Raw genomic sequence first — 16,747 nt, 5'->3', positions numbered from 1 at the left:
ATGCTTCAGGAGTTGCCACTCCTACTCTAACAAAACAATGCTCTGATCTTTGCCCATATTTTCATAGTTTATATTTGCAAAGGCAGAACAACAGAATTTTCACACATGGAGCAGATACAATAATGCCTTTATTATATATAATACTGTGGATATGACCAAATGACAATACATGACCCAGTCCCAGTTTATCACAGATGCTCTGGGGAGCAGAGGCCCCTTCTGAACTGCCATACAATCCAGTATCTGATCCCGGATTATTTGCTTTGAACTGGATTATATGGTGGTATAGACTCATATAATCCAGTTTAAAACAGATAATCTGGATTCAGAAACTGGATTATATGGCAGTGTAGATCTAGCCTGTATCATCATGCTATCTAAATACTCATTGCATGACTTTATAGTGATTCTAAATCTATGGGAAGCCAGATTTTAACCTGAGAGTGGATCATGCAGAAGTGAGAATTTGCTATTCCATTTCAACATTCATATGCGTCTGGCATCACATTGAAATGCCCTCAAGACTTTCTGGCAGATAGCTGCATGATTTCAGAATAGGATTAGATTTTGCCTAAACAAGTAGGGAGGAGCCTTGTTTTATGGACAGCCTTGTTTTATGGCCAGCCAGAATAGCAGGGGTAATGATCGTAAAATATTTTTTATATATACCGGCAGTCCCTGAGTTACAAACATCAAACTTACAAATGACTCATAGTTAGGAATTGGGGGAGGGGGGTGAGACAACAGGAAGTGAGAGAAATCCACCCCTAAGAAGGGGAAAAGATGGCTCAATTGAAGCTATCTCACCAATCCTTGTTTCCACAACAAGCCAAGTTTTTCAAAAATTATTATCAGTGGGACAGAAAGTGAGGTGAAATCTTTTGAGCAGGGGAACAGACAGAAAAACAAACACGACAGGGGTGTTAACCTTTCCCTATGCTATCCAAATTATATATATATATATATATATATATATATATATATATATATAGAGAGAGAGAGAGAGAGAGAGAGAGAGAGAGAGAGAATATATATGTGTGTGTGTGTATCTCGAGTTACACTTAAAAATGTACCTATTCCAAATTATATTCAAATTCAATTTAAGAACAAACATACAGAACCTATTGTGTTTGTAACTTGGGGATTGCCTGTATAAAAATGCACATATTTAACTCAAGATAGTACTCAATCAAGACAATTGTACAGCATGTATACTGTAGATCAGTGCTTCTATAGTGTACATGTGGACCTAAAATAAAGGCCGTGTGACATGCAGGGAAAATTGGTGCAGGGGATGCATGCCGCTGTTGGAGGAGAGGGAGAGCGAAAGGAAAGAGAAAGAGAGAGAAGGAGAGGAAGGAAGGAAGGAAGGAAGGAAGGAAGGAAGGAAGGAAGGAAGGAAGGAAGGAAGGAAGGAAGGAAGGAAGGAAGGAAGGAGAGAGACGCCAGAGCGTTCCCGTCAGTGCTTTCTCAGTCTTAGGAGGATTCCCAGGCCAGTGCGGAGAAGACTCACCCGGTGGCAATATTTTGCAATGTAATTTTCCGAATCAGCACCCCAAATAACCAAACCGAATCTAAAGTTGACCAAAAACTGATTCATAACCCTTTTGGTACTAATGTTGGAGAGTGGTCCCCGGTCAAAGTGGTCCCCAGTCAAGTGGTCCCTGATCAAAAAAAGGTTGGAAACCACTGCTGTAGACCAAGCAACTGTATTAACTAATATACTAGTTTTTTTTGAAAAATACTGTTTCCCAAATCTTTCCTGTTCCATTTTCTTGGAGCTTTCAAAGAGACAGCCTTGTTAGACTTATCACAGCATAAAAACAAAAATGTGGATGGGAGAAGGAGTTTGGTAGAAACTTTAAGACTAAATTATTGTGATCCCATTCTACAATTATCTTAACTTAGCTTTAAAACCTGTGGATTTAATATTGGACATTTGAAAAAGTACATTTGAAGAAGTGGATCAGCATTCACAAAAGCTGATGCTGAAATAAATAAATCTTAAAGCTGCTAGGATACTTGATTACAAACCTGAGTAAACGATCTCAGTGAGGGAGTAGCAGGATCCTTGATCAGTTTGGAAATGCTGTCCACCATAAACAATTTCCCAGCATCTGTGTAACTACACACAAAAATAGTATCAGGTTTGCATTCCAGAATTAACTTCCATACCACCAGCATCACTTACCCTAAATCTAGGTAAGTCAAATAAAGCATATCTCAAGCAGGCTACATGATGCTGTCAATCTGGAACCAGAAGAACAGGTGCTTTTAACATGTGGATAACTAGATCATCTCAATAAGAGGCAATCGAGTGTCCACAAGTCAAAAAGACACCACCACCCCCCAACACACACACACACACACACACACACACCATTTTGTTGGCCAGAAGCAGCTCCTTTGCAGTGGAAATACTCAACATGTGGGCAACAAAAACAAGAACAGACTTCTACTAGATGAGCTTTCTAAAAACATCACAATCCGAAATAATCAAATATGAATCCCAGTCCCCTGTGACAGGCCTAATGGTCAGCACAAAGCTCTGTCACCCAATGTATGCTGAAAACACACCTTTTCCTTATGAAGAGGATACCCAACTTACTGATGCAAAGAAGAGAATAATGGAGGGGAAGTGACAGTATAGATGAGCTCTCTATCCTGCGCTTCTGTGTCTATGAAACTGAGCTGCTTCTTTGTCAGATAGGCAATCTCTGTCTCCTTGACAGTCAGCTGACGGTTCACACCTGGAGTTTCTTTGGGAAGCTGATCATCCACAGGAATTATGTGCACTCTTACTACCTAGTGAAAGGATTTGGGGGCAAATATATATACAGTGAAGAATAGAACATTGCAACATATTGCAGCGTATATATTGCAATTTAAATGGCTATACATTTCTGACAAATCTTCATATTCTATCTGTCAGCAAACAACTTTTTGGCATTCACTGAAAAAAGCCAATTAAAATAACAGGTGATAAAATACCACAAAAGTGCTCATGATCAATTCTACTTTGGTAAAAAAAACAACACACACACACACACATTATGCAACGATACAAGCAAATACATTACCATATATTACAAACCCATACCCATGACCATTAGTATATTTAAAAATGTACACCAGACATCCCTAACCGATATAGGATGAGTATCCCTTATGAAGAATTTCAAAATCCCAAATGTTACAAAACCAAAATTGTCCACATAGTAGTTGACATACTGACATCTTTGCTTTCTGATAATTCAGTGTATACAAACTTTGTTTCATGTACAAAATTATTAAAAATATAAAATTACATTCAGGTTATGTGTCCAAGGCAGAATTTCTCAAACTGTACTTCCCCAGATGTTTTGGATTTCAGCTCCCACCTCCCACAATTCCTAACAGCTGGCCAAGCTGGCTGGGATTTCTGGGAGCTGAGGTCCAAAACACCTGGAGGAGCACAGTTTATAGTGAAACGTAGAGTGCACAAGCAACATACCTGAGTTTCGGAAAGATTGGGAGGCTCATGGCTGTCACAAAGAACCATCTCAATTGAATCTTCAAATATTTCTCTTCCCAAGTGATGGTAGTAAATTATTCCATTAAAAAGATCTTTCTGAAGGAATTTAGTGACTGGATAACCTGTTGACTCACAGACAGAATGGATTAAGTTCTCAACTCAGTTATAATTACAGACAAGAGTTATATTTTCATTCTAAGTATGAGTTCAGAATAAAATATGAGGAAGTATAAATCCATCTGGGCTTTATTTCACAAAAGGGGTTTAGGATCCAAGTCAGGTATCCATGCAGTTCAAAATCCGTATCAAGAAACCACACACATATAAAGTTGTCTTATTATTAGATTTGAGATTATTAGGATCTAACCACTGGTACAGGTTGAGTATCCCTTTCCCAAAATACTCAGGACTAGAAGGATTCTTTCTGATTTTACAATATCAGTACATACCTTGGCGATGGGACCTGCATTTAAACACAAAATTCGTTTATGTTTCATATAGAGCTTGTACATAAAGCTTGAAGGTAATCCTGTGCACAATATTTGAACGAAGCAAAGTTTGTGTAGACTGAATCATGAGAAAGCATAGAGTCACTGTCTCAGCCACCCACGTGGATGATTTTGAAGTATTTCGGATTTTGACATTCCAGAAAAGAGATGCCCAACTTGTATAGTCTTGATGTGATCTTAAATGCAGGTAAATCAATTTCAGTCCACAGACTTTGGTTTGTATATTTGATAACAAAACCTGCAAACCACAATCCGTCACCTCAGGTTCTACCTACACTTCCATTATAATGCTGATTGAACTGGACTATATGGCAACGTAGACTCAAATAATCCAATTCAATCTGCATTATACAAATCTCTGTTGACTATACAGTATAATTCAGTTCAAACTGTATTATATGGCAATGTAGATGGGGCCTAAAACACAAAAGGAGAATGAGGCAATGTCAGTCAATAAGGCATGTGTTACAAGAGTTGAAGGAAAAGGAGAGGAGCCTGAGAACATTCAAGGATACGTGGTAATGCTGGCCTTGAAAATCAGTTCAAAGAACTGAGTTATTCACCAGGCATTTAACCATATTTCTCCCCTGGCACTTTAATAACTTACCAATTAGATCCGGTGCTGGTTTCTTCATGATTTCTCCTGCCAGTGGCAACTTGGTGACATTAAAGAGTATGTAGTCATCACTAGAGTCCATGTCAGAGGCTTGAAGCATTGATCCTTGGATCAGAATCACTTGTCCTTCATGAACCTCTATCTCAACATTATTAATCAGGAATGGAGGACTGTCATCTTTAGGCAGGATGTTGATAGGAAACCTGTGGCGGCTACTGTGGCGGTTGTCAAAGATCCTGAAGACAATATAGTCCTTTGTGGAATCACTGTCATCATGCTGGTAATGGACAACACCAGCCTTAAGGTCTGCGACTGTGAACAGGAACCCCTTTCCTCCTGCCGGATGATAGAAAAAGCATAATTCACAACAGGAATGTACATACCTTTGAAAAAATGAACCAATATTATAAAGAGAGCAAGAGTAAAGTTCAGGAACTGTAACAGTTAAATTGGTAAGACCTGGGAGTCCTATACAGAACTCATGAAAAGGAATACATTTTTAGGATATAGTCTGTGTGCTCTGATTCTGAATGGCATCACCTCTCTGCCTTGAATACTGAGCAGGGATGTTGATGTATAATCCAGTTTCCGAATCTAGATTATCTGCTTTAAATTGGATTGTGGCCCAGTTTACACTACCATAGAATCTAGTTACTGAATCCAGATTATCTGCTTTGAACTAGATTATATGGCAGTGTAGACACATATAACACAGTTCAAAGTAGATAATCTGGATTCAGAAACTGGACTACATGGCAGTGTAGATGGGGTTCAACAGTAAAGGTGAAGCAGCCCGTGCACTTTAGTTACAGTAAAGGAATAAATAGTACCATCTCTGAACAAACACCAAATATAATAGAATACCTCTTACAGTGAGCTGTCCATGTTGCAAACCATCAACAGTGACTAAGCGAACACCACTAATATCATCATTGTCTACAATCTGAAACTGCTCCCATGTTATAGGGCGAGATTGTCCTTCCAAGAGGTCAAGACCTATAAAGGGAAAATAAGATGATTCTGGGAAAAGTAATCTTTTCTCCAGCTAAATGAACAAGGATCCATAGAACGATGGAAGATGACACCAATGAACCTGGCAATCAAAGAATGTGGGCTCTCCAACTTTGCAAGCCTTGATGCCACTATACCACAGCAGACATAAAGGGATGAAGCCCAAAGAAACATTGATACTTTGCATTCTTGGATAGCCATATCCAAGAAGAAAGCACATGCAGTATGTACTAACAATAAGAGTACACACATGCATTATTTTGCTTCACGGATGTTGAAACACATGCAAACCTTGGGAGATGTTCACATTCGTTTTAAGATGGAATAAGTGCTAATAAATACATCACTCAGGAATACATACAAACTCAGATATGTAAACTGCAAATCACAGTCACTCGGCAGCATTTATTCACTCACGACTGCATTTTACTATTACTTTATAATAAATAATAATAAAACTTTATTTATATACTGCCCCATCTTCTCGAGAGGACTCAGGGCGGTTTTCAACATAAGCAAAACATTCAATTGCCAAAAGGATACCATACAACAGAGTTAAACATAACATAATAAAACAAGAATATTCAATTCTACTAAAACAACCACAAAAATTAAAACCCAGTTTAAATATGCTCCATCAACAGGTTCAAAATACCAATGATCAGAACTTCAAAACGGACATGGCCAACTATGAGGGCTAGGCAAAGACTAGTGCATCAGAATATCATAGGGCCAGGAAGTGGATAAAGTGCACTTTATGCTATCATTCTTAATGCAATTGATCATCTGACCAGTTTGTTTCAAAGATGAGAAAGATTAAAGAAAAAACTCTGGAGTCATCTGCTTTACGGCACGTAACTGCTACAGCTCCACTTTAAAAAAAATGTTGCCGAATGTGAAAGAAGTTGTCACCTGTATTCCATGAAACTCGAGGAGCATTCGTTTCTGATGTTCTGACAGATATATAGAGAGTGATTGGTGGACTCTTCTCAAAGTACAAATCATGAACTTGAAATTCTACCTGTTATGCAAAAAAGAGACATACTATTAACTAAAAATTACATACAAGACATAAGAAGAGCCAGTTTAAATCAAAGGTCCATCTAGCATTTCATTTCCAATATTACCCCAGCAACTCCTTTTTGGGTCATATGTTTCTTCAGATAGTTGTTTAAATAGAAAACATTGTTGTTATTATTGTTATTGTTATTCTTCCTCTTTCTATTTTCCCCCACTTTCTTCCCAGTTGTGAACTGAAACTGGCCTAACACCGCTAAAAGAAACATAGCAAAAATTGCCAACTTGATGTAACGTACATCAAAACATAACCATTAGAAAAACAACATAGAATCATAGAGACCTTATGGGCCATCTAGTCTAACCCCCTGCCAAAAGCAGGAAGATCACATTCAAAGTACCCCCAACAGATGGCCAGCTTGAAGGAGCCTCCACCACACTCCGGGGCAGAAAGTTCCACTGCTGAACAGCTTTCACAGTTAGGAAGTTCTTCCTAATGTTCAGGTAGAATCGCCTTCCCTGTAGTTTGAAGCCATTGTTCTGCATCCTAGTCTCCAGGGCAGCAGAAAACAATAACTAGGCAATCTAGCATATTATTAATGAATGTTTGTAAACCTTTTTTAAAACCTAGCAAGATGGATCTGAATCAATGGCTGTGTGTAACATAGAACAGCAGTACATATTAGAACATTTTGAAATTTTGAAATGGTAGCTTACAAGAAAAACAATTCAGAAGTTCGGTTTGAATATACAGACAGTCCACGAGTTACAACATTTGACTTATGCACTACTCATAGTTAAGAATGGGGGTGAAACAACAACAAGTAAGAGACATCTACCCCTCGGAAGGGAAATCACTGCTGAAAGAATTATCATGGGGATAAGACGTCTCCGCTGAAGCTTTCTCACATCCTTGTTTCCACAACAAGCCAATTTGTTTTCAAAATCCAATTCTCAGAGGGACAGAAAGCGGGGTGAAATCTTATGAACAGGGGCACAGGCAGCAAAACAAACACCACAGGGGTGTTGACTCTTCCCTCTGATTTCCAAAGCGATAGATGATAGATAGATAAAGATAGATAGATAGATAGATAGATAGATAGATAGATAGATAGATAGATAGATAGATAGATAGATAGACGATAGATGGATGGATAGATAGATAGATAGATAGATAGATAGATAGATAGATAGATAGATAGATGGATATTTGGCTGGAGTTACCCTTTAAAAATGTACCAGTTCCAACATACATATGAAGTTTAACGCGTGAGTTGTTCATTTCACTTTCCACAAGAGGGAGCATTAGTTATATTTCCATGGAATTTTTGTAGCTGAAATAAGGCAAAGTCACTGCTTGTTTGCCACTTCTCAAACGTGTACAGATTAGAATATAAACCAACATGATCAATTATATTTAGCTTTGGAAATAAAGGCATGCAGGAAATAAAAGCAATAAAAGATTTCCCCACAATATTTGTATTTCTGGATAATAGGGCAAGGTGGGACAGTGGTTTAAGCGCTGGATTACAACTCTGGAGACCAAGGTTCAATTCCCTACTTGGCCACGAAAACCCTGTAATAGGTTGGAAATGACACAAAGCCACACAGCAACAACAACAACAACAACAAAGTGTAATGCTATAGAACCAAATTTATCTATTCACACTCTTACATATCACTTGAATTCAAAGAACCCCATTTTCTATCAATTCTATATTTGACCAGCACCAATTAATCCATCTTTTAATAGCAATAGCTCTCACTAGGGTGTAGCATGTACAATTCTTCTCATAATGAAGGTGTACACTTCAGGGTGGACTTTCATTGAGAAAAATGCATTGAAACAAAAGGTTTAAATGTCTTATAACTCTCTAGTCCCAGATCTGATCATTTCCTCTCTCCCTCACACACACAAAACTACTTCTTAAAATATAAAGAGACAAGGAGGCCCATCATGGACTGCCACCATCTTACCTAGTAAAGACCTTGAAAGCACTCATTTATCTCAATTATGCACATATTTACACAAATCTAATGAATCATTGAATCTAATGTACACCTCAATTTTCAAAACCTTGAAACCCAAAAAAGTATTTGCTAGAAAATGTAAGGTGGGTGGCAAAAAGTGCTCTCTTTACAATTCACAAATTTTGCCCCACACTTGAAGATATGTTCTCTATAAGAAATTTTTAGACCTTTCTGAATGTCTGCCTGTCATTTTGTAAATGGGGAGATAGAGCCTCGCTGGGTCTTCTTTGTTTCTTGGTTTTTCTTTTACCATTTCCGCTACCTTGGCAGCCACCTCTCCACAAAAGTCAACATTGACACTGAAATACAACACAGCCTGAGCTCTGCGAGTGCAGCATTTTTCCGAATGAAGCATAGAGTGTTTGAGGATCGGGACCACCGTAGGGACACCAAAGTGCTTGTTTATAAAGCTATTGTCCTCCCAACCCTGTTATATGACTGCAAAATGTGGAGTGCCTATAGATGTCACACTCAACTCCTGGAACAATTCTATCAGCGTTGCCTCCAAAAAATCCTGCAAATCTCTTGGAAAGGTGGACAAATGTCAGCGTGCTGAAAAAAAGCAAAGACTACCAGCATTGAATGATTCTCCTATGCCATCAACTCTGCTGACCTGGCCACGTTGTCTGAATGCCCGATCACTGTCTCCCAAAGCAGTTACAATTCTTCCAACTTAAGAACGGGAAACATAACTGGAGGTCAGCTGTGACCAGCTGTGCTGTGGAATTTGAAGAGGCATGAATGGAGAGTGAAAGGGAGAAAAGTGCCAAGAGTAAAACGTGTCAAGCCAATCCTGACCAGGACCGCCTTCCACCTGGAAACCAATGTCTTCACTGTGGAAGAACATGCGGGTCAAGAATAGGGCTCTACAGTCACCTATGTATCCACTGCCAAGACACTATACTTGGAAGACCATCTTACTCAGACAACGAGACAACGAGAAAAGTAGTCATTCTTTTAGTTACAAAAGTAAATTGCTCTCTTTACTTGTTTATTTATGTGCTCATCTGTCTCATTCACATTCGCAATGGTTACTATTTTTTATATGACCAAAAAAATTGAAATAAAGCAGACTCAGCAGGACTCAATTATCCCATCTACAGAATGACAGGCTGACACTCTACCACTATGCTACTTCACTTTATGACAAGATCTCTCGATCCAGCACTGTTCATGGAATAGTGTTCAAAGGTAAACATTAAGTAACTTAATACCTGTTAGTGAACATACCCAACTTGGGTCAAATAGTGTCATATAGAGAAACAATCCACAAATTCTGGGCAAATTCAATGAGCATCATTATATGGCCTCCTCTTTTTCATAGATCAGTTGAACAGAAGACACTTTAGATGGCAGTATTGGCACTACAGTGTTTTTCAAGTGTGCAATTAAATCTAATGCACACCCTAGTTTTCACAATGTAATTTGGCCAAAAAAAGGGGGAATTACATTACCTGACGTTACCGAAATGTCTCAGTTCTCCCATCTTAACTTTTCCCAACATCTATTTTCATAAAATAAGAAAGGGAAGCACAAACTTATTTTAATAAATTTGTTAGCCTTTCCAAAAATGAGGTAACTTGTTATGTGTAATATGGCACTATAATTTTTTAATCTACTCATTGTATGATTTTTAGTGTTAGCTGCTTTGAGTCTCTCTTGAGAGAGAAAATGTGGGATATAAATGCTGCTACTAATAATACAAATAATATTTTATTTACTACAAATTTTAACCTGAAAATAGGAAAATGCCCAACCAAAACAACATTTTGAACCTTGTCACATGCGCAGCCAGAATTGCCACAGATTATGGCAACTGCAATGGCATCCACCCAGGAGATGTGTTACCGCATGCCCTGCACTTTCCCGGTTTCCCTCCTACCTCATTACACAGGGGAAATGTCAGGCAGCCAGCTTGATCTGTTGATTGCTATGGAAAGACGGGATGCCTCCTGTCTTTCGCCACTGGTTATTTTTTGGTGCCAGCAACAGGTTTTTAGCAGTTTTGCCACAGAGCCAACCTGGAAGTACATCTCTGGGGTGTGATGGGGGCCATTGGGCTCCGTGGCAAAGATGCTAAAAGCCCGTCGCTACCACCGAAAAGGTGTGAAGAGGTTCTTTGAAACTAGCACTATATTATTCCTACAATTTTGGGGATCCATTTATTGATCCAATTAAGCAAACTCCTCCGCTTCAAATATAGTGCTGGTTCCCATGAACCTATAAGCAAAAGCCTGCCTGATTTTCTCCTGATTTAATGATTTAACATTACTGTATCAAAGAACACAGAAGCCTCTAAATGGTCACAAGGGAACACAAATGTGAAGGCTAAGAAATCTGAGAAAAAGAAGTAGATGGCATGCACACATTCCCACACTCTCCACATACCAAAGTAAAGCTGGACTGACAGTTAAATCTTATTTTGACTGTGACAGTCAGACCCAGGTCTTTACTACCCATGAGACAGAGTACAAAGAGCATTTATGATTTTTTTCCTCATCCTTTGTGCAAAAGACATTAGTTTTGTGTAGAGAAAATAGAATTGCACAACAGCTTAGTGTTTGTATAAAAATATTATATGTAAGAAATGTACCGTATTTCATTGAATTTAAGGTGTACTTTTGCAAGTTTAAGGGGCTACCGCTTAGATTTGATGGTACCTTCGATTCGGCAAGTTTTGGGGTTGTTTTTTTTAAGAGGGGTAGAAAAGACCCCAGCCCCAATGACTCTGCTAAGCTCCCATTATTTTGCCCTCATTCTCAGCCAAATGGTTGTTTACCATCTGGCTGAGCTAAGCTCTGCTTCCTGCTTCCCCTGCCTCCCCAATAGGCCCATAGAGTTAATAAAACAGAATCATACAGACAAGATGGCTTGTGGCTTTCTTCACAATCCCTCCTCATCCAACAAGGAAAATTGCTCTAAAAATGCACTGAAACAAAAACAACATATTGTGCATGCAGGAGAAATTCTAAAAACATATTCAATTTCCCCCCTAAAATTAAAGCTTCAAAAACCAGGTGAGCTTTATATTCAATGGTACATTATATTCAATAAAATATAGGTGTTTGTTTCTAAACATTTGCTTTACATACATTAATTTTTCACTAAACGATCAATAAAATTTGAATAATCTGAAAAATGTGCAAAAACTCTCATAATTTCATAAACCAGGAAGAAGAAACAGTTATGGAATGGCCCCCAAAACTTGGGTTGACTAATGCATTGGTCAACATAAGTCCTGTACCTTAACTTATGCCTCTAATTCTGTTTTCTAACAGAGAAGAACGACTGAATTGCATTCACAATGGCAGCTGCCTCACTGTGCTCAGTGGTAGTCTAGCACTGCCCAACCATTCCTTTTCATGTCATACATGATCTTTACACAGGCCTTGTAAAATATTCAGATGCAAAAGATTGGGCCATCGTACCAATATCGGTTACCTCATAATTTCTTCTCTCTGAATGGCTCCTGTTTGGAGGCTGATATGCGATAAGCATATCATTGAGGCTATTCCATGTGAAAGATGAGACAGGCTTTGTGTGATCTTGTAGGTGAGTGATGAAGCCTTCTTCAGGTGGCTTGGTAATGTTAAACACGAGAAGAGATTTGGGCGTTTCACCATCTTCAGCATCCAGTATCGCTGTTGACAATGGACTCAAAATAAATTGGTCTGCTTCCAGAATGAACATAGCCATGAAAGCAGCTTGTGGGGCCTGGTTAGAAATTGCTCCTCTGATCTGAACAGGAATCCAAACATGCTCAGACTGCAGAATAAGAAAGAAGCAAGAAATTAGCAAATGATAAAGCTTTGTATTGGTCTGCCCTTGATTAATACGGCTGTTTGATATACCATTTTCCTCCACGGATGATCTCCTTGGATAATTCCATCATCTGCTTGGATTTTTTTAAAGGAAAATGTTTGAAAAAGTTACTAGATCAGCCTGACACACAAAAGGCAAGTTGCCTTTTGAATTATAGCAACCCCACAAATTTCAAATACTCAGAGGTGGATTCTGCCAGTTACTTCCTTTGAAATACAGTGCTCCCTCACTTATCGCTGGGGTTACATTCCAGGACCACCCACAATAAGTGAAAATCTGCGAAGTAGGGACACTATATTTATTTTAAGATTTATACATTATTTTAGTAGTTATACACTATTTTAAGTCTTTATCAACCAATCGTGTGTTGATAAATCACCTCCTTCTCCTCCTGTTGCCACTTGGGCTCCTTTTCTCTCCCTTTGGCTTCTCCTTCCTCAGGCTGTAAATTGTAATTTTTTATGATTTATAATAGCCTTTTAGAGTTTATTAAAAAACCGCAAAACAGCGAATCTGCGAAAAGTGAACTGCAAAGTAGTGAGGGAACACTGTACAGCCTACAGCAACTCGCATTTGTTGGTGCTCATCCAAATGTTAACTAGAGCTGACCCTGCTTATCTTCTAAGATCAGTTGGGATCTATTGCTTTTAGGGTGTACTGGGGCATGGGTATCTATTGGGTTCATGCTGTATGATGACTGTCATACAATTCTAGAAGATAAAGTAGTCCAGAAACTATTTATGCTCATAGTTATAAGAATGGAAGCCAGTGTGGTGCAGTGATTTGATCATTGGGGCATGGCTCTAGAGATTCCTGCTCAGCCATTGAAATCCATTGGTTGACTTTGAGCAAATCACACACTCTTGGGGTTGCTGTAAGTTGGAAACAACTAAAGGATGCACAACAACAGATGTAAGACCTTGTTTACCTTGTACACAGCTTTGCTTCTGCGATCAGTGAGATCCAGTCTGATAGGAATGTAATCAATGCTGGGTGACGGAGGATCCAAATGTTGATATCTAAGACCCATCAGGAGAAAGTCCTGGCAGCTCACGCTAATGCTCTGAATGGTCTTCAGGCCTGAAACATAGCATCGAGTTAGGTACTTTTCACCCACCCTGAGGTCTAATTTCGGAAATATGTATTCCCATGAAGAACCACTCTCTGTTTGCGGCAACTGAAGTAAGCTTAGGTGGGGAAATGGGAGGAATACAAAACTGGGATATTTTGAAAGCAGCTGAAAATGTTAGTGAAAAGAGAAGAGGAGAATTGGGACCATCTATGCAAATTGGTGCAGTTGGCAGGTATGCTATAATAGGTCTAAAAATGAAGAGTGACCTACCTGATGTGGAGGAAAAACTCTGAGGGTGATCTCCACGAGGTTCTTCTTCCTTGGCTTCTCCAATCACAAGCTGACCACTGGAGGGTAAGAAGGTTTCTACAGAGTTCAGGCTTATCATACACTCCAAGTTCATATTCTTGTTATAGTCCAAGATAATTACATTCTTGTTAATTACATTAGACAGGCCATGAAACTCAGGGACCTCCAGGGCTATAGAGCTCATCTTGATAATATTACAATCTGGCTCAAGCAACTTTACACGAAGGGTAAATATTTCTGTGTATGTTTCAGTTTCAGTAAATCTGCAAAGGATGGGACATACAGAAAAAGAAACAGTGTTTCAGGAAGCAGATAAGACACACCTCTGCACACACTGAAATCCAAAATTTGTACTGCAAAGATATGCATCAGATATGGTCGTCTTATTCTATTTATCGATGATGTATGACTAATGTGGATATTTTAAGACCTCTGGAATACTTGACAGTATAATCCACACATTATATTATGTCTCGTAGATAACTACAAATCTTTCACTGTGTTACAAACCATTGTACGGAACAGAAATGTTAGAAAAGGGCAATAATATCATACAGACATCATCCCAAATGGATTAGTAGCGGGCAAGTTTTGGGGCCAAAATGATAGGTTTTGATATGATCCATAGATACAGTGAAGGCCATGCTACAGAGAAGGTGAAGCAGGAGTAACATCTCAAGGGGCAGCTATTCCTGGCCACCGCTACATTGCCATCCATATATTCAAAAGCAACTGAGAAAGTGCTGCACCAGAGAAAGTAAAGGAAGTCGGTGCTTCTTTTAAGTTCCCCTGGGACATACTAAACTCTGCTTTTGCCAGTCTATTCAGAGAGGGGATGGCTCCTTTTTTATAAGAATTAAAGTACAATAATTACATTGATAAGTCAAATGATGATTTTAGGTTGATTTTTTATACAACTGTGACTAATAAAGATTTTAAGTCTTGTTACATGTATGTTCTACATTATATTATGTATGAAGAAACAATACATGCAGAAGATTTCACAGAAAACACATGACTGATAAAATTATCACCATTTTCCAGTTTCTTCACATCAACATTCGTCACTTAAAACACCAGTTTGACATAGCGTCCAGTATGTGTGTTCAAATACAATGTGATGCATAAACTTCAGTATGAACAAGATCAATCACATCTCCTTAATGCTTTTATAGTACAGTAGAGTCTCAAATAAACGGGCCAGCAGAATGTTGGATAAGCAAATATGTTGGATAATAAGGAGGGATTAAGGAAAAGCCTATTAAACATCAAATTAGGTTATGCTTTTACAAATTAAGCACCAAAACATCATGTTATACCACAAATTTGACAGAAAAGGTAGTTCAATATACAGTAATGCTATGTAGACATTACTGTATTTATGAACTTGGCACCAAAATATCACAATGTATTGAAAACATTTACTACAAAAAAGTGTTGGATAATCCAGAACGTTGGATAAGTGAGTGTTGGATAAGTGAGACTCTACTGCACATCCCTTCACATGGCGTCTTGAAAGCAGCAGTGTGGCTCAGTAACCAAATGTGTGATTTGCAAGGCTGTTATGCAGAGTAAAGCAGCCTCCTAAAGCAGCCGATCTGGAACATCATAAAAAGTGAATTGATATTTTGTTTACATTTTTTATGTTCAGGAACGGCTATTTTCTGAATAATGGACCAAAATAATTTAGCTGGTTTAAGACTCTTGTGGTGGGGCAGAGCTGAATATCTTGTCATGTGTTGCATCTCCCTTGACTGTAGTGCTGTAAGTAGCACCATATTTCTAAGAAAAAGCAAGATTGTTCTCACAATTCATTACTATAAAACACAAGGCTAGCTCGAGATGTTCTGTTTCTTGAAGCAAACACAAAGGTGCTTCCCTCACCATTTGTGTTCCTAAACCAAATTGATAGCCATGATGGCCATGTATAAATACACGAGGGGAAGTCATAGGCAGGAGGGAGCAAGCTTGTTTTCTGCTGCCCTGGAGACTAGGATGTTGAACAACGGCTTCAAACTACAGGAGAGGAGATTCCACCTGAACATTAGGAAGAACTTCCTCACTGTGAGAGCTGTTCAGCAGCGGCCATTTGTCGGGGGTGCTTTGAATGTGATTTTGCTGCTTCTTGGCAGGAGGTTGGACTGGATGGGCCATGAGGTCTCATCCAACTCTATGATTCTATCTTTCTTCAATACTGTGGAAGAGGCAACATCTTGATCAGCTCCCTCCTCCAATGTTTCCCTCCTCCAACATCTCTCAGCATCTGATGTCTTAGAAGACTGCTTCACTCTTACCTTAAGTTTGGACTGGCCTTGATAAAGTGGGAACTATTAATGAATTGTGAAAACAGTCTTGCTCCTTGGTTAATAACCACCACAGGTGTTGCTTACCTGTATAACCTTAGCAAGACTAAGTCTTCATCAAGAATTGGACATCCATTGTGAGTGTACTTGACTTCATTGGGGAGAAAATGACAGTCAAATACCTGTAAAAGATACATTTTGTTTAAAGAAATGACAGTGTGTTGGAAACCTTGCTTCCCCCATTCATTTTGCTTGTCTTGAGAAACAGAAACAATTTATGGAAAAGAACAATGCGTATAAAATATACTGTGTAGAAATATATCCTGATAATTATCACTGTGACAGAGTGGAATTAATACCCGTTTTTATCAGATTATTTGAAAATGTCTAAAATCACATCTTGAACAATGCGCTTCCTTGCCACAACTTTGTGCTTCTACTATTTTAAACTTGATCTTTTTTTCTTTTGGTTCCACTTGAATGTGCATTTATATATTATTTGTTATTTATAAAGTACATTTTCTCATTTAAAAACATAAAAAA

General features: G+C 38.6%; 1 protein-coding gene across 7 annotated transcripts in view; it reads right to left on the bottom strand.

Annotated features, from left to right (window-relative positions):
* frem1 (FRAS1 related extracellular matrix 1) overlaps window positions 1-16,747 on the bottom strand; it is a 99,945-nt gene that overhangs the window by 61,602 nt on the left and 21,596 nt on the right. For all 7 annotated transcript variants that reach the window (XR_010003392.1, XM_062971910.1, XM_062971909.1 and 4 more), the window contains exons 3-12: window positions 16,292-16,386; window positions 13,863-14,164; window positions 13,449-13,600; window positions 12,140-12,463; window positions 6,563-6,671; window positions 5,504-5,635; window positions 4,631-4,975; window positions 3,494-3,636; window positions 2,609-2,805; window positions 2,035-2,125 (exon numbers count right to left, since the gene is read on the bottom strand). Coding sequence is in view for 6 of the 7 variants with exons in the window: in XM_062971910.1 (XP_062827980.1) it covers window positions 2,035-2,125; window positions 2,609-2,805; window positions 3,494-3,636; window positions 4,631-4,975; window positions 5,504-5,635; window positions 6,563-6,671; window positions 12,140-12,463; window positions 13,449-13,600; window positions 13,863-14,164; window positions 16,292-16,386 (1,890 nt within the window). In the remaining variant the exon portion in view is untranslated. The remainder of the gene's footprint in view (window positions 1-2,034; window positions 2,126-2,608; window positions 2,806-3,493; window positions 3,637-4,630; window positions 4,976-5,503; window positions 5,636-6,562; window positions 6,672-12,139; window positions 12,464-13,448; window positions 13,601-13,862; window positions 14,165-16,291; window positions 16,387-16,747) is intronic.

This window comes from Anolis carolinensis, chromosome 2 (assembly GCF_035594765.1).
Source record: "Anolis carolinensis isolate JA03-04 chromosome 2, rAnoCar3.1.pri, whole genome shotgun sequence".
Classification (NCBI taxonomy): domain Eukaryota; kingdom Metazoa; phylum Chordata; class Lepidosauria; order Squamata; family Dactyloidae; genus Anolis; species Anolis carolinensis.
This window is presented reverse-complemented; position numbering and strand designations above follow the sequence as displayed.